The sequence below is a fragment of the Pelodiscus sinensis genome, chromosome 26 (assembly GCF_049634645.1).
Source record: "Pelodiscus sinensis isolate JC-2024 chromosome 26, ASM4963464v1, whole genome shotgun sequence".
Classification (NCBI taxonomy): Eukaryota; Metazoa; Chordata; order Testudines; family Trionychidae; genus Pelodiscus; species Pelodiscus sinensis.
The window spans coordinates 11478651-11504024 of NC_134736.1; the positions used below are offsets into that span (position 1 = coordinate 11478651).

General features: G+C 44.8%; 1 protein-coding gene across 14 annotated transcripts in view; it reads right to left on the minus strand.

The window, feature by feature from the left end:
* The window catches only part of ARHGAP32 (Rho GTPase activating protein 32), a 465356-nt gene that overhangs the window by 307474 nt on the left and 132508 nt on the right, over window positions 1-25374 (minus strand). For 3 of the 14 annotated variants that reach the window (XM_075909241.1, XM_075909239.1, XM_075909238.1), the window contains exon 1: window positions 10464-10713. The exons of 8 other annotated variants lie outside the window; for them this stretch is intronic. In XM_075909241.1, the coding sequence (XP_075765356.1) occupies window positions 10464-10570 (107 nt within the window). In that variant the 5' untranslated portion in view covers window positions 10571-10713. Of the gene's footprint in view, window positions 1-10463; window positions 10714-25374 lie in introns of those variants that run through there. 3 more of the 14 variants (XM_075909240.1, XM_075909252.1, XM_075909253.1) reach the window with 2 other exon arrangements.

Below are 25374 nucleotides of genomic sequence, written 5' to 3' on the forward strand. Positions count from 1 at the left end.
ATGTTCCCATATGAACGGGGGGGGGGGGGAGGAGGGAAGAGGGGGGCGGGAGAGACCTCTCTAAAGAGCACCTGGGGAGGAGAATGCTCAGGGATGAGGCAGTGCCCCCATCCAGTCCCTTTCATATGCCTGGTGATTCCATCTCTTTTCTGCATGGTTTCATCAGAAGCAATCCCATTTCAGGCACATCCCATTTTCCTGACAACTAAAATTTTACCCTTGCTTTAAGTTATGATAAGAGGAGACTGAAAAGCCAATTTGGTGGCCCTAGCTCTTACCATTTAGGAGTTCTTGAACAAATAGACAAATGGACAGAAACTCTCAAATATATAGTAGATTTGGGGTTTTCTTTATGTGTTTTCTGCAAGATACTCTTTGGCCATATTTTCAACCTTTATCTCCACAAGTGTGTAGGCTAGAAACTAACTTAATGGTGGGGGGTTTTAATGAAAATTAAATACTGACAATCACCTGTCTATTGGAGTAGGGGATTTAAAGAAAAGATCAACTATTGCAAGACTCACAATAAAGTCAAGAAAATTTCAATACTGTTATTGGTGCAGCAATAGCTTTCAACGTAGTGAAAATTCTGAAGCCCTACATGGTCATTATAGTGTATGTTGACACAGTATATTTAGACCATACAATAAATATAGAATACAGTTTTGAGACAGAATAAAATGCTTAAAAAATATATGTTTATGTCTGTAGGATGAAAACGGTTCATATGCTGGGATGACGTCAGTTTTTGAAAACTCAGCTGTTTCACATTGTTGTGTTTTTACAATACAGGAAGGTGATATGCATTATCCCACGTCACATGTTACTTTTTAAAAGACAAAACCAACAAATGTCCACAACTGAAGAAATGACACCAGAAATCGAGAGTGAGAGTGAGTGTGTATGTTTTGGGCTTTTTTTTTTTTTGTACTTGCTTCAGGGCTGAAATCTCATCTGTTACATTCCAATCCTGAGCAAGGTTTTTAGCACAAATTTATAAATCCTTGGGGGAAGAAGGGAAGCTGAAAAACCACTGACAATTCAGCAGCATTGTGAGTAGGAAAATTACTATACAATAAATAACGAAAAGAAGAAAACACATGTTGCCCAAGTCCATTAGTATGTCACATTCAGTTTACAAAAACAAGCTGCACCCAGAGATTCAGATCAAGTGGACAGTCACGAAAACAGCTGGCCTCATCACAGAGTAGTATATTCCAATGGGGTTAGATACTGCACTAAAATCACTTGCTAAGAGAAACTAAATTACAAATGTGATGTGTAGAGGGTGCGAGGAAAGTGTTCAATAACCATAAAAGCCATCATCTTATCTCAATAAAAGCACATGAATATTTGAGATCACCCAGGTAAAACTACCCCATCTTGAACGGTCTTAACTGAATAACAAAATCTGATGTTAGACAATCAGCATGCTGCTTGAAAGAGGGCTTTCATTACAACAAATGTCGTGTTCAAAGGTTTAACTTCTTTCTTTCAGTTTGATTAGCCATAGACAGGAGCGGCCTGAGGCAGGCTGCAGCAGCTGGCGCCCTAGGCGCAAAGCGTGATCAGCGTCCCAGCCTGCTCAGCCGTCAATAGCCGTGATGTAATCACAGGGTGCCCCGGCGCCTCATGACGTCATCATTGGGCGCCCAAGGCCGGCGGCGCCCTAAGTAACTGCCTAGTCTGCCTAGGCTCACGGGCCGCCCCTGGCCATAGATTTTAAATCGCCATGCAGTATTAAACTGAACCTACAGTAACTGTAAGCACATGTCATCCAACAAGCAGTAATGCAGTCATCTTCCGTATGCTTCACAGGTTTCCCAAAATTCTTCAGGACAGGAGTGCCTTATCAACTGAGCAGGATTCTGCAATCCTCCCTCATGGTAGTTCTAAGTGGAAGCCATGATAATGCAACACAGATCATACAACTACATGTTATTCAGGGCCCAAATGGCTGAATGGAGATCATATTCTGCTCATTGTTCTGCTACCAACCAGGACAACCACAACCATCTACTTAGTGCCTTCTGCCTACAGCCCTCAGAAAGGACATGTATTACAGATCAGATATAGGGAAAATATCTGTTTAACAGGAAAATTTGAGGGCTGGTCTACACAACGGGGCAAAGTCGACCTAATTTACGCAACTCTGGCTACATGAATAATGTTGCTAGAGTCAATGTACTTAAGGTCAACTTACTGTGGTGTCTACACCACACTGGGCCGACAGAAGAATTTCTCCTGTCAACCAATGTTCCCTCTAATTTTTTCCACCCTTGAGTGTAAGGAATTTTTATGCAGCAATGTGGAGGTGTTGTACGACACATCACCTGCATTTTGGTGCACACTGCAACATTCATGTGGTGGAAGTGGGGCCAAGGTGTTCCAAATGTGGGAGGAGACTGGGGTGAAGGAGAGTGGGGCTGGCACTCAGGGCTGGGACAGAGGGTTGGGGTGCAAGAGCTCTGACTCGGGGTGCAGGCTCTGAAGTAGGGCTGGAGATAAGAGGCTTGAAGTGCAGCAGGGGACTCTAGGGTTGGGGAGGAGCTCCGGGCTGGCTTACAGGAGAGGGTATAGGCTCTGAGCGAGGGTATGAGCACTACAGTGCGGCTGGGAAAGAGAATGTTAGGGTGCATGATGGGATCTCAAGGAGAGGCAGGATGTTGGGGCTTGGACTTATCTGAGCAGCTCCCTTGTGTGCTGGGCTGCGAGAAGGGGCTCCCTATCTTTCCCTTCTGCAGCAATGAACCTCTATGTGAGGCTTAATGGGATGCTGCAGAGTTCTCCCTCTCAACTTATGGAGAACTATGTTGTCAACTTAACTTACGCTTCTTGTTATGGAGTACCAAACTCAACTAGAGAGTGATTGGCAGTCAATTTGTCAGGTCTGTAAATCAACCGCCATGTGTTGATCCCCCAGTAAGCATAGACAAACATCGAGTAACACCACGTTACTGCTCCTTCCCAACAAGCAAGGCAAATGATACAGACTGAAAGGGGAAGAGAAGAGAAGAGAAAGCAGTCAACAGCAAGATGACTTCTCAGCCACTTACCTGCATGAATGTCAGGATAGTCAGACCCGCATTCATACCATGGTAAAACCAGTGCTACAGTTCTTAGAAAAAACTGCAGTACTGGATCATAGAATCATAGAGCTAAAAGAGACCTTAGAAGGCCATCAAGTCCAGCCCCCTACCCAACGCAGCACCAATCCCAATTAAATCAATCCAGCCAGGGCTTTGTCAAGTCAAGACTTAAACACCTCTAGGGATGGAGACTCCACTACTTCCCTAGGTAACCCATTCCAGTGGTTCACCACCCTCCTAGTGAAACAGTTTTTCCTACAACCTGGACCTCTCCCACCACAACTTGAGACGATTGTTCCTTGTTCTGTCATTCCTTGTTCTGCCATTCATCACTACTGTGAACAGCCTTTCTCCAGCCTCTTTGGAATCTCCCTTCAGGAAGTTGAAGACTACTATCAAATTCCCCCTCACTCTTCTCTTCTGCAGACTAAATAGACCCAACTTCCTCAGCTTCTCCTCATAGGTCATATGCTCAAGCCCCCTAATCATTTTAGTTGCCCTCCGCTGGACCCTCTCCAACGCATCCACATCCTTCCTATAATTGGGGGCCCAGAACTGGACACAATACTCCAGATGTGGCCTCACCAGAGCCGAGTAAAGAGGAGTAATCACATCTCTGGATCGACTGGCAATGCTCCTCTTAATGCAGCCTAATATGCCATTAGCCTTCTTGGCTACAAGGGCGCACAGTTGACTCATGTCCAGATTCTCATCCACTGTAATCCGCAGGACCTTTTCTACAGAACTGCTACTTAGCCAGTTGGTCCCCAGCCTTTAACTATGCTTGGGATTCTTCTGTCCCAAGTGCAGGACTCTACACTTGTCCTTGTTGAACCTCATCAGATTTCTTGTGGCCCAATCCTCCAATTTGTCTAAGTCACTCTGGACTCTATCCCTGCCCTCCAATGAATCTACCTCTCCCCCTAGCTTAGTGTCATCCACAAACTTGCTGAGGGTGCAATCCATCCCCTCATCCAGGTCATTAATAAAGATGCTGAACAAAACCGGTCCAAGAACCGAACCTTGGGGCACTCTGCTAGAAACTGACCACCATCCTGACATCAAGCCGTTGATCACTAGCCACTGGGCCTGACCTTTCAGCCAGCTTTCTATCCATCTTACCATCCATTTATCCAATCCACATTCCCTTAACTTGCAGGCAAGAATATTGTGGGATACCGTATCAAAAGCCTTGCTAAAGTCAAGGTATATCACATCCACTGACTTCCCCATAGCCACAGAGCCAGTTACCTCATCATAGAAGCTAATCAAGATTGGTCAGGCATGACTTGCCCTTCATGAATCCATGCTGACTATTCCTGATCACCTTCCCCTCTTCCAAGTGCTTCAAAATGGATTCCTTGAGAATCCCCTCCATGGTTTTTCCAGGGATTGAGGTAAGACTGACCGGCCTATAGTTCCCTGGATCATCCTTCTTCCCTTTCTTAAAGATAGGCACTACATTTGCCTTTTTCCAGTCATCTGGGATCTCTCCTAATCTCCAAAACGTTTCAAAGATAATGGCCAAAGGCTCCTCAATGATATTTGCCAACTCCCTCAGTACCCTAGGATGTATTAAGTCCGGACCTATGGATTTATGGGAATGTACTTCTGATAAGTAATCATACCACAACTACTGGGGTGCCATTATGGATCCCAAAAAAGTGCTGAAACAGCCTCCTAGAGTATTCCAGCAAAACTCAAGGCCTGTTTAAAAGGCACAAGAAGAAATAGTGACCGGGACATTGCGCTCCTTACATTCCGCCTATCCTTCTCGCCTTGCATCTCCTTTCCACTGTCAGTTCTGAAACTTCCCTGACCACTATATTTGAGGCAGCCTCTTACTCTCTGTAAGCCAATGTTCTCCCATTCTCCATCAAGCAAAACAGTTGGTTGCCAATTTTCTTTGAAATGTTCCCGCCCCCCCCCCCGCAGAAAATTTCTATTTTCTGAATGTGGAAATATCTGCAGGAACTGTCCCCTTGAGATTATTTTGGGAGTTATTTGTTGAAAATTGAAACATTTTAAGTTTTGGGGGCTTGGCAACCAAAAAAAAAAAAAATGAAGTTTTAACCAGTCAGGTGAAAATGGTCAGAAAAATGTTAAGCCTGATTGTCCAGCATTTATTTGTTGTTGCTAAAACCAAAACAAAAACTATTTTCACTGGAATTCTTGTTTTTGTAAAAAAAATTTCATGGAGGAAAAAATAAATGTCCCAACAAGCTCTATTCTATTTTTAAACTCCACCTCTACTAGGAATCTTTTATGTCCAGCTGTCGTTCATAATAGTTGCCACATACACATCCTTATCTCAACTTACTACTCACATCAGGTTTTGTCTGTTTCAGACTATAAAGTCTTTCAGGAAAATAATATGTTCTGCTATGTGTTCTGGAAAGCGCTGTATGATGCCTACATTATTAATAATAAATAATAAATAACAATAACAATAACAACAGCAACAAAATACAGACGTTAATGGACGGTAGAGAGCGCTTACTAGGCAACCGCTACAATTTACAATGCAGGAGCAAGAGGGCCACCCTTGACATTTTAACAATACATTTAGAACAGCTGAAGAGAAACAGTGCAATGCTAAAATATAATTAACCTGTGGAACTTACAACTGCAGTCAGTTTTAAAACAAATATTAGGGACATTTGAATAAGAAATAGTGCCTGCTCTTCCTAGCTAGAAAAAGTTCTAAATTAGCAAACTGGTAATTTTTAAAAAAAAATTACTAGTCTTCTATATTCTTTCCATGAAAGTGGAGTTTTTAAGCCACAAAGACAACCATTTGATTGTTGACTCAAAAGGTACATTTGACTGCCAAAAAAATGCTCAAAACTGCACACAAACACGTTGAGAAAGGTATAGGTTATGCATTGCTGATCCATAGCAACAGCATGTTGCCCTCAGAGAATGTCTTACTGCCTCTGTATAAATCCATGGTACGACCACATTTTAAATGCTGCTTACAGATGTGGTGACCTCATCTCAAAAAAGATGTCTTGGCATTGGAAAAGGTTCAGAAAAGGGCAACACAAATTATTAGGAGTTTGGAACGGGTGCCATATGAAGAGAGATTTTTAAAAAATGGGACTTTTCAGCTTATAAAAAAGAACACTAAGGGTGTGCCTAGACTACAAGGTTTTTTTTTGACAACAGTGGACTTTTGTCGACAAAACTATACTACACTGTCGCCGAGTTCTGTCGACAATGTCAACAGAACTCAGCAGTTTTGTCGATGACTGTAAACCTCATTCTATGAGGAATAACACCTTTTGTCAACAGAGTTCTGTCAACAGAAGACGTTATTGCATCTACACTGTCCTTTGCGTCTACACTGTCAGGTCGACAAAGTGGCTTGCTTTGTCGACAGAACTGGATGTAGTCTAGGCGCTCTTTGTCGACAGAAGCTTTGTCAACAGTATCTGTCGACAAAACGTCTGTCGACAAAAGCCTGTAGTCTAGACGTACCCTAAAGGACACCACGTCTCCACCTGTAAACGCATCCTAAGGGGGCATATGATAGAGGTCTATAAAATCATGACAGGTATGGAGAAAGTGAATAAGGAAAAGTTATTTACTTTTGCCCATAATTTAAGAGCTAGGGGTCACCAAATGACATTAGTAAGTAGCAGGTTTAAAACAGTCAACCTGTGGAACAACTAGCAGAGGTTTGTTCAAAACAGGGTTCAAAAGAAATAGATAAATTCATGGAGGTTAGGTCCATCGATACTTATCAGCCAGGATGCGTAGGAGTGGTGTCCCTAGTCTCTGTTTGCCAGAGGCTGGAAACTGGTGACAGGAGATCACTTGATGGCGACCTGTTCTGTTCAATCCCTTTGCGGCATCTGGCATTAGCCACTGTCGGAAGGCAGCATACTGGGCTAGATGGACCTGTGGTCTGACCCAGTATGGCCGTTCTTATGTTCTATGTTCTCTTTTTCAGTACAGGCAGTCCCCGACTTACGCGAATCCGACTTATGTCGGATCCGCACTTACGAACGGGGCTTTCTCGCCCCGGAGGTCGAGGTGGCGGATTGCTGCCTGCGAGCTCCGGAGTGAGAAAGCCCCGTTCGTAAGCTGCTCCCAGTGCCCCTGGTCTGCTGGAGACCGCCTCCAGCAGACCAGGGGCACCGGGACTGAAGCCGCAGCAGCGGCGGGTTCCTGCGCTTCTGAGGCTTTGCTCTGAAAGCCTCAGAAGCGCATGAACCCGCCGCTGCTGCGGCTTCAGTCCCAGTGCCCCTGGTCTGCTGGAGACGGTCCCCAGCAGACCACAGGCACCGGGAGCGAAGCCGCAGCCGTGGCGGGGTTCCGCGCCTCTGAGACTTTGCCAGAGCAAAGCCTCAGAGGCGCGGCACCCCGCTGCCGCTGCGGCTCTGCTCCCCGTGTCCCTGGTCTGCTGGGGGGGGGGGCCCAGCTAGTGTGGCCCCCCCCCCCCAGCAATCCAGGCTTTTGTTGTGGACCCTGGGGCAGAGCAGCTGGGGCGCTGCCGATTGGTCCTGCAGCGCCGCTCTGGGCACTACTGGACCAACCCGGCAGCACCCCAGCTGCTCTGCCCGAGGTCCTGATTCAGCCGCTGCTGGTCAGTTTCAGCAGTGGCTGAATCAGGACGCCTGGGGCAGAGCAGCTGGGGTGCTGCTGGGTTGGTCCAGTAGCGCCGAGGAGCGAGGAGCGGTGCTACTGGACCAACCCAGCAGCACCCCAGCTGCTCTGCCCCAGGCGTCCCCAAGTCAGCTGCTGCTGAAACTGACCAGCGCTGACTACAGGAAGCCCGAGGCAGAGTTGCTCTGCCCCGGGCTTCCTGGAATCAGCCGCTGATCAGTTTCAGCAGCAGCTGACTTGGGGACGCCTGGGGTTCTTAAGTTGAATCTGTATGTAAGTCAGAATCTGAATCTGGACGCCAGTTCCGACTTACATACAGATTCTACTTAAGAACAAACCTACAGTCCCTATCTTGTACGTAACCCGGGGACTGCCTGTATTGGTTTTTCTACTGATATATTGGAATACTTTTTCTAAGAAAAGTCCAGAGATCCTAAGAGAGGGAATTCAGCACAATGTGTTTCTTCTCAACATGAACTACTAGAGGACATGATCAGGTCACAAATATAAGCGAGATTAGTGGTCTCAGAGTAATTTTCCTGGACGCAAAGCTACATCACACACAACTTGGCACGTACAGAACATGAAATGCCAAAAATTGGCGTTAATATAAGGAGATGCAAATCAGAAATAAAGCATATTGCTTTGCCGCGAGAGCAAAACTTGGGCAATCATTGCCTATACTATGTCTTGTCATGCTTTGGTAGCTGTCCCACTTTCAACAGCACCAATTTGATACCCAAAAGAAAGAAAATAATCAAAACAATTGCTACTTCTGGACCCAAACCTGTAGTCCTGACTCACACAAGGAAGATGGTTTTTCCCCCAAGCAGGCCAGCATGAATAAGGCCCTGGAGTTTGCACTGTTGAGCTTCACACCAGTGCCAACAATCAGAATTCCTTGACCAACACAAAACAAAATGTCAGTATCAGGAGCACATGATGGGGAGGGAGCAAAAACTTTAAAATATTCCCACAATCCTTTTAACTGGAATCCTGACAGACTCAGTGCAGATTTTTATCTGTACACTGAAAAGCAGGATGCGGAGGAGCGAATCATGCTAATTCCATCATGTTTTCGATTATTTGCAAAGGATATATCCCTCCTGGAATTAAAACAGATTTGTCCTATGGACTGTCATTTCAGAATTATTTAGATGAATGCTGCACATTTTCTATAAGGAAAAACAGATCTCCAGCAAATAACATTCTTGCATCTTCAGCAATGGAAACAGTATATAGTAACATAACACTGTTATCTGATTGCAAACAATTGCAGCCTCAGTACACAGAGCTAGGCACCCAACATTTCCTAAGAAGAAAATCCCATGACATTGCTATTTACAAAAGTCCTCTGCATTGGTGTGGGAATTTTGAAATGTGTATTTATAATTGCATGGCTAATAGAAATTAGGAAGTGTGTGGGTTCTAGTATTTTTCATCTCAGACATTTGTGTTTAGGCTTTTGCCAGGCTTTTCTTATTACACGAATAAAGAAGCCTATTAATGAGGCCCAATGTTATACAACTTTGAATTTTTTCGTGGTATTTCAGTTCCTCAGTGGTTCAAATGCTGTATGGAGACCACATTAACAGTTCCCTCAAGGAAGGAAGGAAAGAAAAAAACAGCAGCTTATGAGAAAACAAATTCAAAGGAATCCAGATTTATTTGGGTTCCTTTGAAACACTACTAGAAATTATCCACTGCACCCGAGGCTGTGTAAACCCAAGTGGGTGGAGTCAGCATAAAATAGCTAAACTTAATTTATACGTATCATGCACTGAAATAGGAGAATCTAAGTCTTCTGCGTCCTACAGCTACGTCCATAAATAACTTTTGGTTTTGCAAAACAGCCTCAATCTGCAAGCCAGGTAGGAGGGTGACAGCCGTGCCAGAGAAGGCAAGTTTTAAATTAAACTGTCTCTCCACTCCTCTTTCTCCGCAAGGAAATATTTATGTGCTCTCAGTCCAGAAGTAGAAAAGCTCAATTGGATTGGAAGAGCAATAGAGGCTTATTTCCTATCAGCCACTGGATAAATGCAAGCCAAGGGTGAAGGAGAAGATCCATCCTGAAGATAATCAACACTGCCTCATTCTACAAGAATTTTAACTACATGATAACCTGGACTTTCACAGCTAGTTTCTAAAACCATACGGTGGCAATAGCAGTTAGCCACGAAAAAAAACATTAGAAGTACACTGAGAACACCAACTACTGTTCTCGTAATACAACTGGTAAGGATTATGTATTTTTTCCTATTTAAATTAGTATCACACAAAACATTTTATTTTTAGATTAAATAAATGCAAGTTTCAATTACACTAATTCCTACAATTTATACCTATTTTACTGGAAAATGCTTCAGAAGAGACGGTCATATAAAGGGTGAGGGATGAAAAAATACCAAATTATTATAGCCAACTACTTTTTATATCTACTATAATCTATAATAAAATCTGACTGCAGGAAATAATTTACCCTTCTTCTATACCAATATTCGAAATCTCGCTGGTCTTATCTTTAGGCTTTGTAAAGGAACTTGCATTATCTTTGTGATAATGACGTGCTTGCTTTTTTTAAAAAACACTGTCGTGCTCTAAATTTTTATTAGACATTGTTGGCTAAGACACAGCGTGAAACAATTATGTTCACTGCAGCAGCTAACGTATCAGCTTAACATTCTTTTTATTAGAGGAGGGTTTTAAAAAAAAGAACGCCTTTCAGGAGCATATCTCCGTGGGTGATTTATTGATAGCACTGACCTTTTGGATTCATCCCGATTGCTGCCAGATCCTAGCATCCCTGCAGTGGAAGCGGCTGTATAGATATTGGTAAAAGCAGCAGTAGGAGCTTCTGTCCCTCCCTCCATGTTTTGCGCGCACGCACACGCACGCTCACACACACACACACACACACACAGACACACAGACACACAGACACACAGACACACAGACACACAGACACACAGACACACAGACACACAGACACACAGACACACAGACAGAGTCTGCAGGAGCAGCTGGCTAGAAGCAGCAAGAGGAGGAGAACGCAGAGGAGTCACAGAGAAAGAGCTAAAAACTGAGGTTCTTTTTCCACCCAGTCCCTCTCCCCTTCTTTAATGATACAGTACATACAGACTGCTTTCCACCTCAGGCAGGCTCAGAAATGTCAGTTGTATGCAACACCTCCTGAAACATCACAGGAGAAAATCGGAAGTGAGAAGTACCAGGGTTCCCATTCTTCCTTCACCCACTAATACTGATTCATGTTTTCCTCAGGCTGATACAGGCATTTCCAGCTGTAACCCTTTCCAGGCTGAAGCAGGAAGGCTAACAAATCATTTCTATGCCATATAGTACCCCGAGGCAGGGAAGTAAGTTGGACATTCCAAATCCTAAATAATTTTAATAACTCTGTAGGAAATGGTCAACTGGGACTAAAAGTTAGGAAAACTGGATTTTATTCCTAGCACTGCCACAAACTGACTTTTACATAATTTTGTTTTGAGGATATTTACATGCTTCCCAGGGATGACTCAGAGACCTTAACTCATTGGTAAAGCACTTTGGACATCCTAAAACATAAGGAACTGTAGAAAAGCAAAGTTTTGTTATTTAACACTGAACCTTTAGTTTAACCTGCAAATCCACTCAAAAAAAGTGAGAACAGACCATTATCTACAGGAAAGTGATGTTTTAATAGGTGGATTAAATACCCATGAGAGGCAGCATAGTCTAGTCCAGTGTTTCTCAACATTTTTTTTATGAAGTACCCCCAGTACCTACAGTTTTCAGACGCACAAACTTTTTTTCTACCATTACAACACATTTATTTAAACAACTTAATCGTAGCCAGGCGGGCGATGTTTTGGTGCAAAAAGTATAAAAATAAAGTGCTATAAAACTTAAAACAAAAAATCAGTTTTCTCCAAATTTCAGTTGAGTTGACATCCCCCCCATACTTCTCTCTAGTACCCCTAAGGGTACTCGTACCACTGGTTGAGAAACACTGGTCTAGTCTACTATATATTTGAAAGAGTTTGTGCATCTGTCTGCCTGTCCATATGTCTGAGTCTGCTTGTTCCAGAGCTAGGACCACCCAATTTGGTATGCAGCTTCCTCTTATCATAACTTAAAGCAAGGTCACGGTTTGATTATTCCAGGACAATGGGAAAAGCACATGGAATGCTATTGTTTCGAATCAAATGGAAAGGGAAGGCTGTGATAGCAGGGACAGTTCTACTCCCGAATGACCACAGGGGACACAGTAAGCGCCCCAGCCTCAGGGAGCAGCCAACATTCACTCCCACCCCTTGCCCTGAGTTACCCACCCCCACACCTCCCAATCTCCTGTAACCTCAACCCCTGCCCTTAGCCTCTCCTCACCTCCAACTCTGTCTCCTCCACCCCCATCCCTGGCCCCCTGCCCTGAGCCGCCCTATATCCCGAAGCCCCTGCTTTGAGTCCTGCACCTCCCACAGCCTCAGGCCCCTGCTCTGAAGGACCTGAGCAATGCCAGGTAAATCTTCTAGTTAGTATTTATAGAACTGATTGAACAGGTGTACAGTACAAACTTATATCACTATAGGTATGTCATTCAGGGTAGATTGCGCTATGTCGACAGAGAGCTACTCCCGTCAACATAGATACCGCCTCTCGTGGAGCTGAAAACTACACCAAGCTCTTCCATTCTGTGTTCTTTAGGGAAGGAAATGGGTCTTATATCTGAATACGATGGTTTAAAAATGCTTATTACTAACCATAGATTTCACCACAGAGAAAAGTCCCACTGAAACCATTTCAACAGCACTATACTAGGATTAACAAGATTGACACTGATGTTTGCAAAGTGCAGTATAAATGAACGACAATATATTTCTTTAACAATCCTAATAACTAAGCATGCTCTTCCTAAACATTAGCTCAACAGGTTGCAGGAGGAAGGGAGGTTAGTGGATTGGCAAGTTTTGGCAGAGGTGAATAGCTGCAGGGAAAAACAATGGAACAGGTTAGACTGGTTCAGTGCCTAGACAGCCTGATTATTGTTCTTAGGGCCCTTTCTTCCAGAATCTGACCAATAGGAATGTATCTTTGCTCACCAAAGCAAGTATGCACAAGAGGGATAGGCTAATCCAGACTCCAGTGATGAAAGAAAAGAACACCTAGGAGAGGGGAAAAGTAGAGAGGAGATGTAAATGGGGGGGGAGAGAAGAGTCCTACAATAGGGGGCTACAGGCTTTATTGCGTCACTAAATATACCAGGGGCTCCTTGCATTCCTCCATTCCCCCATATGCTCTCTATGTGCCTCCTCCCATCCCTTTCTATTTCAGGATCTCTCTACAAACATGCCCCCTAATACCCTCCAGTTAGGGATGCTGTGCTCCCCACCTTCCTTCACCATTGTTATTAATCTTCATTCTGTTTTGTAGAGAAGTCATTCAGGATGTCAACAAGTTAAAGGCAAATGGGAGGCTAAGCAGAGATATTAGTTACACAGGAAAATATTACTTGATGCCATCAGCCAATTCTTCCATCTACAGACAACTAGGGAGGAGCGTGAAGGGAGTTTCCTGTGGCCTCACTTGCCCCCTTCTGGTATTCCAATTTTCCCCAAATCAATAGGATTTTTCCAACTGAGCCCTAGAACATTTCCTGAAATGTTGGAATTACAGACTGTAGTGTTTAGATATTAAAGTTACTGAATTAGAGAGAAATGCCTTGACTTGCTCAGCTGAAGATGAAGGACAAGTGCTTTCATAGACTGTATGGATGCAAGAAGGTGGTGATGAGTGATCTGTTTTCGGGGGTCGCCAGGGGAGGCAGATTTCAACCTTTTGAAAATGGATGATTTTAGAAATGATTAAATATTCAAGTGCGTTTTAGAACGATGGAATTTGTGTGAACGGTTGCTTAGCTACCTCTGAGGCGAGGAGTGTATATTCAGGACCTATTTATCAGTATTCACCAAGCTAAGATCCTTGGGCAAGCTGCAGTTACTGTCATGCCCAGGTCACTACTGCAGAAAGAGGGGCCCAGTGCAGAGCAAGCCCACATGGCACTCATTGCACAGCAGCAGCTCCTGTTCCACAAGGCTGGGTCCATCTCTCCTTTCTGGCAGCTGCAATCTACTGAGCAAGGTGACAGTGCCACTCCACTTGGCCCAGCCACCGCAACATGGTGGGAGCCAGACAAGCCAACTTAACGCTGTGGTGCTGTGACCCCCCACATCTGCCCCCAGCATCACTCATGCGTATTTGGCCCAGTCATCCCCCAGGGAGGCGCATCAGGGCCAAACCCAAGTGGCACTGCAATCCTGTGTGCTGAGCTGCAACGCCCAGATTGGGGAATCAGACCCAGCACCACTGCAGGATGAGTGTGGGATGGGGGTCACTTTCCAACCTCCCTTCTCCTGGGGCCTCCCCATCACCCTGGGCCAGGATCAGAATTCCAGTGTCAGGATGAAGGGTGCTCCTGGGAGTGGCCAGTGCCCCTTCACTGGGGCAAGGAGAAGGACTCTGGCCTATGATTTTTACAATACCCCCCCCCCCCCCAAAATCTGGATCCTCTGTGAATCACAAAAGAGCGGGGCAAAATGCAGCACTAAAAACGTCTGGAAAGCACTGCTCTAGATCACAGTCCTATGATTAGAGCACACTGAGAATGAGGTTAGAATATCTGTTGAGATTCAGCAAACTAGTATGCTGCAAGCTAGAGAATACTCTTCTGTACCTCCAAAGTAGTTATCAAACTGGTGTTTTGTAGAAAGTTACTGAGAACTCACAAGAGTGAAACTAAACCAGGGGTGGGCAATAATTTTTGCCCGGGACCACTTCAAAATTTGTTGAAGTAGCCCTGTCCACCCTGGAAGGGGAGGGGCCTAAACAGGAAGAGGTGGGCCACCCCACCCCCAGACCGTGATTGCAGGCTTGGCACGTTCCCTCACCCCCAGGCCAAACAGGGCCTGAGCGTGGGAGACACAGGAAGCCTCCTCCCACCCTGCGAGAAGCATGTGGCACTCTGAAGTGCCGCAGGCTCCTCCCAGGGCCGGGGCAAGGTGAAGGAAGCTTCATGCAGCTCCCTCGCCCCCAAACCCTGATTGGAGTGCACGAAGCCTCCTCTGCTCCTCCCCCCTCCCCTCGCGAGCAGCGCACAGCACTTCAAAGCACCACCTGCTCCTGGCAGGGCGGGAGGGGCTTCGGGCGCTCCCCCACCCCCAGGCTCTGATTGGCCTGGGGGCAGGGGAGCAGCAGGACCTCCATGGGCCAGATCCACCCATGTGGCAGGCTGGATACAGCCCACAGAGACCCTTTTGCCCACCCCTGAACTAAACCTATTTTGTAAAAGCAGCTACCGTTTCCAGCTCAAAGCTGATGAAATAACTAGCACCCAGCAAAAAAAACCTCATGTACTTTTTATTACATAAGTTACAGCAAAAGCTAACAGATATTCAAACACCTTTGTCCACACTACACTGTTATTACTAGAACTACTCTCTGTTGCAACCACAAGTTATGGTCTCCTGAATTTCGTGCTGCCAGTGCAGACTAGAAATCAGTGACTGCTACCATTTTAGGAACCATATTGTGAACACCTGCTGTACACAGGGTTAGAGGTCATTGCTTTAAACTGACAGCCAAAGCCAATCAATATAAGCATTTTCATCAATATACTTTTAAATCTACAGGTCCAGATAATCTGAATTCAAGAGCTTTAGAAGAGCTGGCCAAGGAGCACTTTTGGCCATTCACGTTAATTTTCAACAACAATGGGAATATTGGAGACGTTCCAGAAGAAGCGGGGCTGTGGGGCTGTTTGTGTGGCCGGAGGGCTGGGGGTGGGAGTAGAGCATGTCACGTATGTGCAGCGTCACTGACTTGCTCGATCACGTGGCTGAGTCAAAATGGGGGTGGCTCGGTCAACCTTCGATGGATAGTTATTGTTATTGCTGCACCTCCACAGAGAGGCTACAACATGCTCGTATCCAAGAGCGGTGAGAGTGTGACGCACACAGGACAAGTTTATGAAGAAAATGATTACAGGAAAGTTTGATTTGTTGCATGACAGAAGGAGGTGAATGAGAACTTTGCCACTGAATAAAGTTGAAAATTGAATGATATCGTGTGATGGTAGTGGAGGAGCTCTTGGACACCCTAAAGTGAACATAAATTTGGACAAAGATACAAAAACCGGAACCCGTGATTTCTGTGAATTTCAGTATAAACAACAACATCAACACTGAAAAATCATCCCTTCGTGCCTTGCAGAATTCTATCAGGATTTCAGTATTAAAATATTAACACACACAGTGTAAAAGCTCAACAACAAAAACCCAACCAAACACAAAAACAAAACTGTGAGCCCGGAGGGGAGGAGGGGAGTGGTACTTTATGGCTGCTCCCACCCCTAGCATAATCCAATTGGCTGCTTTCTGGCCAATGGGAGCATCCTGTTTCAGACCGTGAAGCACCACCTCCCTCCCCTCAGGCTCTTATTCACAGAGAATATGGCACTGCAGCCTGTGCAGGGGCAGGTCAGGCTGCTGCCTGAGAAACAAGCTGGGCTGCTGGCTGGGATTCTCAGTGGTAAGTCTCCAGCCAGATCCTGCCTCTGGCACCCCAGCCCTTCCCTAGCCTCCAGCCTTCTGCCCCCCTATCCCACATAACCCAAACCCTCTGCCCCCCTGCCTCGCCTCCTGAGCTCATAGCCTCTGCCAGACCCTGCACCCCAATGTCCTGCCCCAAATCACATTTGCCTCCTGCCCTAAGTCACAATCCAAACCCCTGCACCCCAATTCTGAGCCTCAGGTCACAACAACCTCCTTCACCCAAACTCAGTGGCCCCCAACTTAAAAAAAAGCTTTCCCACCCCTGAAATAAATAAAGACATTGTTGAAAGTTGGTGTTGGACATAGTATTTTACTTTATTTAAAAATGAAGCTTGGCCAACCAGCCCCCAATTGGGGCCCAGCCCCCATCTGGCCAGTCTCATAACACTCCTGCACTCCTCACACACCCCTACCCTGAGCTCATCATACACCTGAACCCCCTGTCCTGAGCTCCTCATACCCCACATCCCCAAACTCCTGCACCCTCACATCCCCAGTCCCCTGCCATAACACTCCTGAACGCCCCCACACTCAAACCTTGTTCCCTGAGTCCATTATACACCCTGAGCCTCTCATACATCCCAACCCAGACTTCTGCACCCCCACATTCTCAGACCTCTGCTATAAGATTGACAGAAGACAGCCTGAATGCATGCATGAAGCTGAGTTTGACCAGTTATGATGTAAACTTCAAAGAAACGTGAAAAAAGTTTCAGCAGCAGAAGTCCCATTAAATAAAGTTTGTGAGTACAATGTTTCATTTATGCTATTATTAGCCATTAAGTCAATAATACTAAGCTGTATATTTTCAGTCACACAAATGGGCACTCTTATACAGCTCTTTGTTGACCACTTGCTCTGAATTTTGATATAGTTTAGCTCTTTGGTTTGAAAAGGTTGCTGACCTCTGGTCTACAAGTACGTACCTGAGGAACAAACATTCAGTGATAAGGGCTGTCATCAGTCTACCAAACAAAGACAACAAATCTAATGGTGGAAACTGAAACTAGACAAATTCAGACTAGAAATATGGTGCTAATTTCTAATTGGCCTAATTTACCAAGACTTGTCATGAGTTCTCCAACACTGGCGATTTTAAAATCAGGACTGGATGTTCTTCTAACAGTTATGTTCTAGTTCCAACAGGAATTAATTCTGGCCAGTCCTATGGTATGTGTTATGTGGGATGTCAGAGTACATGATTACAAATGGTCCTTTCTAGGTTTATAATCTATGAATCTCTCACTAGCTTCGATTGTAGTGGCAGCAGCCACCGAATTTTTAGCAAACATATCCTTGCAAAGATATCGCCAGAGGCTCTTGCCAACTAATTTGAACAAAGTCATTGAGAGGTGATTATAATTACATGGCAGTCTAAAATGCCATAATGGTAGCATCTGGCTGTTCAACATACCATGAAGCATATAGATTATACTATAATTCACCTTTTCATGCTAGGAGGACATCAGTGTGTCTATTTCTTTTCACTTCTCAGCCCTATTGATCCATCAGAACTGCTCAGAGACCACCCACCAATTATGAAGAGACATTATTGGTTATATTCATTAATACTATGCTTCAGACTAGTCTGCAAGACATTGCTGGAAAAGCTAGGTTGCAAACGCCAATTCCAAAACAGCCCTGAACACTGTCTGTCATCGTCTGTTTGTGAAGCTAAACTACATTCTGCACTGGGGCAGCTATTCCCATTCCACTGGGTAATTTTTCCAGTGCAGTCAAAGCTTTGGCTTCAACGAATAGCGTTTCACCGACATCTGTGCTGAAGTAATTATCGTGGTGGCAAAGCAAAGCTAAGCTGTTTGCCTATGGAGTCTAGAAAGAAATATCTCATTATCCTGTATTGTGATCTGATGGGAGCCAACATGAAGCAGCAACTGGAGTCTTGGCTTTTACCCTTAGCTGCCACTAATATGCTTGATGACTCTGAAAAAGTCACCTGACATTCATGTATCACAGTTTCCTCATCTTGAAACAAAAGGACCGACTTCCTTTACCATCCACTTTGAGATCTATGGATGAAAAGCACCACAAGAGTTAAAGATTAGTATTAATTCTGACCACACCACTGTGTTACATTCAAAAGGCAAATTTAGACAGCATTATGTGAAACTCAAGAAAGGATCAGAATTATGTAATTAACTGCAGGCTGTGACTTGCTGTTAAATAAGCAACAGATTGGGAAACCATTCATCTTTTAATCCTGAGGGGGAGAAATCATCAAATTTAAGAACTCATCTTCAGCCCAGAAAGCTGTTTTCCGACACAGTCACACTCATGCCCAACTTCTGAGTCTATATCTCCAAAGAATGATAACCTGAGATCCATATCGATTCAGCTTTCTAACACCTGAATAACTTGGGTGTTGGGGAAAACTGTACCAGGAGCTCCTCTCAAAGAGAATTCACTTCTAAAAACAGCATCTATCATCTTCATGAAGAATGGGATTATCAAGCCTGAAAAGGATTTGTCATCTTTGCCAATACAGCCACTCTCCTTAGATAATTTCCATGAATTTAAATCCTGCTCCATTTAAAAAGATAAAAACTCAAGGCTACTCTGCCAGATTTTAAATTTAACCTCAAGCAATCACTGAGGTTATCTAGGCCACAAATGAGTAAAATGCTGGAAGACAAGCTTTCCGCTTTGCTCTTTGCATAATTTTTCATTAAATTAAAAATGGATTGTAATTAATAATTTATGCATGTCAAGATATTATAAGGCTACTTTTGATACCAAAATCAAAACAAATTTAGAGGGAAAATATTTCAGTTTTAAGACTAGAATTTTTAAAAATGTTTTAAGTAACACTCTTCTCAGATTCCACATTCCAACTTTGATTTTAGCTTTGCCATGCCTTTGTATGCACAGGACCAATTTCAGGAAATGAGACAATAAACTGGCCAACCAGAACAGATGTCAGCAAAATATTTCAAAGAAAATCTACTTAGTCATCTAGAACATCAAAGGAAATTTCACTGCCAAATTGTGACAGATACAAAATACCTTTTACAAGAGCATATAACAGCACATTTTGCTTATTTCATACCAGACTAAAAGCACATAGTCATTCATACTCTGTTCAATCTCTCATGCCCTCTTAAACATTAAGACAATGCAAGAGAGAGAAAAAAGTTATCCTCTGACAAGCTACACTTAAATTCTGATGGACACAGACTGTCCAGTCACCTCACTTTGTTAGCATGCTAACCACTCCTTTAGAGGATTACGCTTCAGCCTCATCCTTCCACAATTCACATAACCCATACGCTCAGTTCAAAGACAATGGAAATGCTAAGCAAGCAGCAGTGTTACACTTTCAGACCCCTTGAAAAGAGGGCTTGAGTTTCTGGATCTTTTCCTGTGGTAGCCTATCAGGAGAATGATGCCCAAACATTCAACTTTTGCCGTCATCGTTCACCTCAGCAATTAAATCACCTTTAAAAGCCAGTTCCCACTTCGTAGTTTTACTCTACCAAGTCAAATATCTCCAAGATAGATCTCTCAGTGTAGTTTCCATCACCTCTACATCAAACTTTTTGAAGTTTATTATTGTTCCATAGATTTGTTGAAAAACAAGTTAATAAATCTGAATAAAAAAGTAGGAAAATAAAACCAAGAACCCTTGCCAACATTTAATACCAGAATGTATTTAGCCTTACTTGGGTGATGATGGAGCAATGAATGGGTAACTAAGGGTGGCAGGAGGCTTCTCCTCACCCTTGCATTCATGGGACCTGACCCTACAAGAAGTGAGGGCATTCAGCACCTTTGTAAGGATGAAGCCCAAAAAAGGAAAAAGACATTCACCATCTAACTGGTGCTAGACACACAGATAAGCCTTTATCAAAGGTGGGCAGAGTAAATGTTGGGTCATGCACCCCTAATTGTCCTGGACTCAGGTTGCCTTCAGGGAGACGGCAGGTGCTTAACCACTCATAATGGCTGTAGCAACAATTGCAGTATCATGTTTGCCTGAGGCATACAGCTTGTGGGCGTTTCCATTGAGGTATCCGGCCTTTGCAGCACTGTCTAGCCCCAAGTGAAGCATTTTAAAAGTAAAAAAAAAGATGTTAAAAATCATAACTCTCTAACATATAACAATAACATAAAATATATAATATAAAAATATAACAATAAGCTAAAACAAGAAGTATCTAGTTTAGATGGAGTAAAACCAGCACAAGGAAATAGAATTAACAGGTAGCCCAGTTGAGATACTCAAGCTGCACCAGGCATATGACTTGAATTTTTAAAGGAAGAGTACAATCTTCCCTGCCACAGCCACCCCTGGGGCCTTGGAGAAACAGGTCATGTAACATTTTGCTGCTGACACATTATTCCAGGGCAAAGAGAGACCAAGCCTTGTAAAGCAGATACTAACTGGATGACTAATTTCATTATTTCCACACTACTTTTCTCTCCCAGCAACACAGTCTGAATTAGCGGCCCTTTGGTGCAGGTTTAGACTTGTGTGTTTTGCAATGCTATGTTCAAGGAGTGTCTGTCGTATCCACCTGCTCAGTACTATAAAATGTCTCAGCCACCTGCCCTCTAGGGAACTGAAGAGAAGGACTCAGGTTTCTTTATTCTCTATTACAGAGAGCAAAAACAGGGCGTATGTTTGAAATAGAGAGACTCATATGAGGCAAACGTAATTACCACAATGTGAATTCTGTGTTGTTATAGAAAAATGCAGCTTTAGTGATAAACTCTAAGCAACCAGATGTACAGAAATGGATCTGTGGTGTTTTAGATGCTGCTTGTAATTATTAGAACTGGGAGCACTGGCTGTTGGGAATCTGGAAGCAAGGAAACAGGAAGGAGGGGGGAAGAGATGGGCCAGGCCCGAGTGAGAGCTACAGAGGGGAGCAGCAGCAGCTTTGTAAAGAGGTTTCACCTTTGGTAAATAAAGGCCTGCTGAAGTTTGTTACTACCTTGCTTGCATGATACAACAGGATCTGTATCTTTAAAGAGGAGTATTTTGCTCCTTATGATGGCTTTTCTTCAAAATCTTCCCATCAAGCTTTGGGAAAGCCACTCACCGTGAACAAGCAAACGAGGGCTGAGAGGAGATGACCCTTTCTCAGAAAAGATCGTGAGATGTGGAAACAAAGCCCTGCTAGTTTCCCCCCTCTCTTGCTAGAAAGAAGGAAAAGCCAAAGTTGGGCTGCAGCCATCTCCCTCTCTCTTCAGCCCTCCGGAGCAGGTGGTGAAGAAGAGAGCTGGGAGGAGGGGAAAGTTGTCAGGCAGCTGCTGCAGCAGCTAAGAGCTGCCCTCCAGAGAATGAAGTACAAGGGGCAGGAATGGCAGAAATGCTTCTCCATTAAAGATGTGGTTTTCAGGGCACAGGGTAAGGGTTAGGTGTTGGTCTCAGTTATATATACACCTTTGTCAACTACAGCAATACAACATGGAGTCTGATCACACTTTAAAGGATAACAAATTTATTTGGATATTAGAGCATAAGCTTTTGTGAGCTACTTACTATTTGCTTCCTCAGACACAGAAGGAAGGAAGGATACAGAAATGGGAGTGTGACAACAGTGCTAACTAAATCAGAATGGATGTAGCTAATCTCCAACACTGGTGAGAAGGTGAGAGTACCTGAATGGGAAGTGCCTGTTGTAATGTGAGAACTACTCTATGTAGTATACCTGGACATGAATCACACTTGTTCTCCACTCTATAAATGGGCTTCCCGTAGACTATCAAGCCAAATTGAAGGTTTCAGTCCTTTTTTTTTTTAGGGTACTCAATGGTTTGGACCAAGCACAAGTAAATGATATCATCTCCAGGGTCAGAACGCTGGGTGACTGCTTCACTCCTCTGGCACAATAGAACGAAAAGTAAAGCTCATCTGGGTAGGGGACAGATTCCTCTTGGGAGCTGATGCAAGATTCTCAAATAAACTCCCACAAGAACTAAGAACGGTCACAGACCTGACCATTTTCCACTCCAAAATGGGCACTTCTCCAACTTGCCTTTGTTGTTATAAACACAAACCAGTATGTACATTAAAAAACAGAACCCCTTCTCCCTGCAACTTTCCCTGAAAAGTAAAATGCTGCCCAACCAATCCCTTGCAGTGCACATCGAATTCTCCCCTTGGGGAGAGGATGAGAGAGAGCACAAACCACACTTGTCAGATGTTAATCATGTCACTTAGGCTGTGTCTAGACTACATGCCTCTGTCGTCAGAGGCATGTAGATTAGTCACATAGGCAAAGTCAAATGAAGCCGTGATTTAAATGATCGCGGCTTCATTTAAAGTTACATGGCTGCCGTGCTGAGCCGACAAACAGCTAATCAGCTGTTTGTCCGCTCAGCGCGCTTGTCTGGACGCTCCCCTGCCGACATCAAAGCCCTTCGTCGGCAGCACCATTATTCCTCGTGGGATGAGGTTTACCGGGGCTGCCGACAAAGGGCTTTGATGTCGACAGGGGAGCGTCCAGACTAGCGCGCTGAGCGGACAAACAGCTGATCAGCTGTGTGGCGGAGAAGCCGCTTCCCGCTGGGACGGGGAAGCCGATCCCCGCACTCAGCAGGCGGCTAACACTGACGGCTGGGGCAGGCGGAGCACAGCCGTTGCAGGGCACCGGCCGCCTGCAGACCGGACGCCAGCGATCCACGGTGATCCGCTGGGGCCCGCAGGCGGGGGGGACACAACAGCTGCAGTGGGCTGCCCAGGGCTGCCGACCGGCAGGGCAGCCGGCCGGCGGACGCCAGGCGGGAGGGCAGTAGGACCCAGGAGGGGCCGCCCGGCACGGCGAGCGTAGGGGGGTGGAGCACCACCCAGGAGGCCCAAAAGGGCGAGTTTGGGAGCTGGGAGGGGGGAGGAGAGCAGGAGCTGGTTGTGTTCTCCAACCCCGCAGGACGACCCGAGGCAGACGGAGGGTGGAAGGAGCCCCGAGCAGGCGGCGCCCGGGACGGCACCCCTGAACCCGGCGGAGAGCGGGGCACAGGCAGACAAGAGCCCGGCGGCCGCAAACAACCCACCCGGACGGGCACAGCGCCGGCTGGTGACGCGCCCCGGGTGACAGACAGAAGCCGGGGTCGAGACCACAGCTCAGAGACACCGAACGTGAGGCGGGACTTTAAGGGAACAGACTTGGAGAAGGCGGGGGCCGTAGGGCAGCACCAGACGGACCTCGCCACAAGCTGTTTGTCGGCTCAGCGCGGCAGCCATGTAAATTTAAATGAAGCCGCGATCATTTAAATCATGGCTTCATTTGACTTTGCCAAAACAACAAATCTACATGCCTCTGATGACAGAGGCATGTAGTTTAGACGTACCCTTAATGTACTACTGGGAGGAAGAATGGCATGATATGGACTTTTTAGGTGTTCTTCAGCACCACTGAAACTGCAATGTACAGTATTCATATGCCAGTATGTGCAATGCTTCTGAAAGCCTAGTGCTCTCTCGGGGTGCATACTGGGAAAGCTGCAGTATCCTCGGAACGATCAAGGTTGTGCGACAGTAGATCTAAGTTGCCCTCCTCTATCACTTCCTACTGCTCTGCTCCTTCTCTGTTTCCAGACTCAGCTCCACCCCAATGCTAGTCTTGGCCCAGGTTCTAAACTTCCCTCTACCACCTCCTTCTGGCTTTCTCTCCACCCCCATTCATTCCCCAACCTGGACTCTCAATTATTGGTCAAACATCCAATTAGGCCACTGGTGTCCTTTTCTGGCCATTAATGCTATAAAACAGAGATTAGAAATGTTACCTGCAGAATACCACCACTGTCATATCTCTCCTTGTGTTGCTAAGGAGATACACAACAGCATACTGTGCACCAAGTGGAGTTTCCTAAGGACAAAGGGCTTCATGTCCAGGTATACTACATAGAGTAGTTCTCACATTACAACAGGCACTTCCCATTCAGGTACTCTCACCTTCTCACCAGTGTTGGAAATTAGCTACATCCATTCTGATTTAGTTAGCACTGTTGTCACACTCCCATTTCTGTATCCTTCCTTCCTTCTGTGTCTGAGGAAGCAAATAGTAAGTAGCTCACAAAAGCTTATGCTCTAATATCCAAATAAATTTGTTATCCTTTAAAGTGTGATCTGACTCCATGTTGTATTCCTGTAGTTGACTACGGTATATATAACTGAGGCCAGGTCAGGATCCTCCAGGATGAAGGAGTCTTCTGGCCACGTGAAGGTAGTAGAAAGCATTCTCATAAGACTCTGCTGTGTGATAGCTTCCTGTCAGTGAGAAATCCAGGAGCACTTGTTGGGTAACTCCCTCCAGGAAAGATTCAAACTATTTTTAACACATTCCATTATACTCCTTCCATTTCTCACATTTGAGACAACAATAACCCATGAAGCAGCTCCCACGAGGTTACAATGCAACATTCACCCAGATATTCAGGTGTCCAAGAGTTGATTGGTTAGTTTCAGTTTTGGTTGTTCGGTTTTGGAAGTTATTCTTCATACATTAACCAACTGTGACTCCAATATCTATTAGACTAAAATAAATTTTTGCCATTACTAATAAAGCCTCCTTGAAACATAAGGCTTCAATAACATTTCTCAGTATTGGAAGTTTCTCCTTCCCCTCTGTCTCTCTCTCTCTCTCTCTCTCTGCTCCCACTGCTTGACAATACACCCATCAAACTGTCACCTTTGTGATCCAAAAACCTTCCTGCATGCACAACATTCCTTGACACTCATGTAACCCACACACCTTCTGAGTGCACTGCACTGTCCCAGCTAGTGGCACAGAGAGCACTTTCAGAGAGAGCAATGAGTCTTCTCTATAGCCTTAGCTGAAAAATGGCTGGCTTTTAGCTCATGTAGTGAAGCCTCATGCACTAAGCTCCAGAGATCTCAGGTTCAATTCCACCTATCGGCATTACAAACTATAATGTATAATGTCTCGTTAAAACTATCTTCTCAAATATCTCCTGGACCTTTAATTAATATTAGCTGACAATCAAAACAGGATCCAGAGCTATGACTATAATAAAGCAAATAAAATAAATACTAAATAGCAACAACCACTACCACCTCCATTTATATCATCGTAATGTGCTTC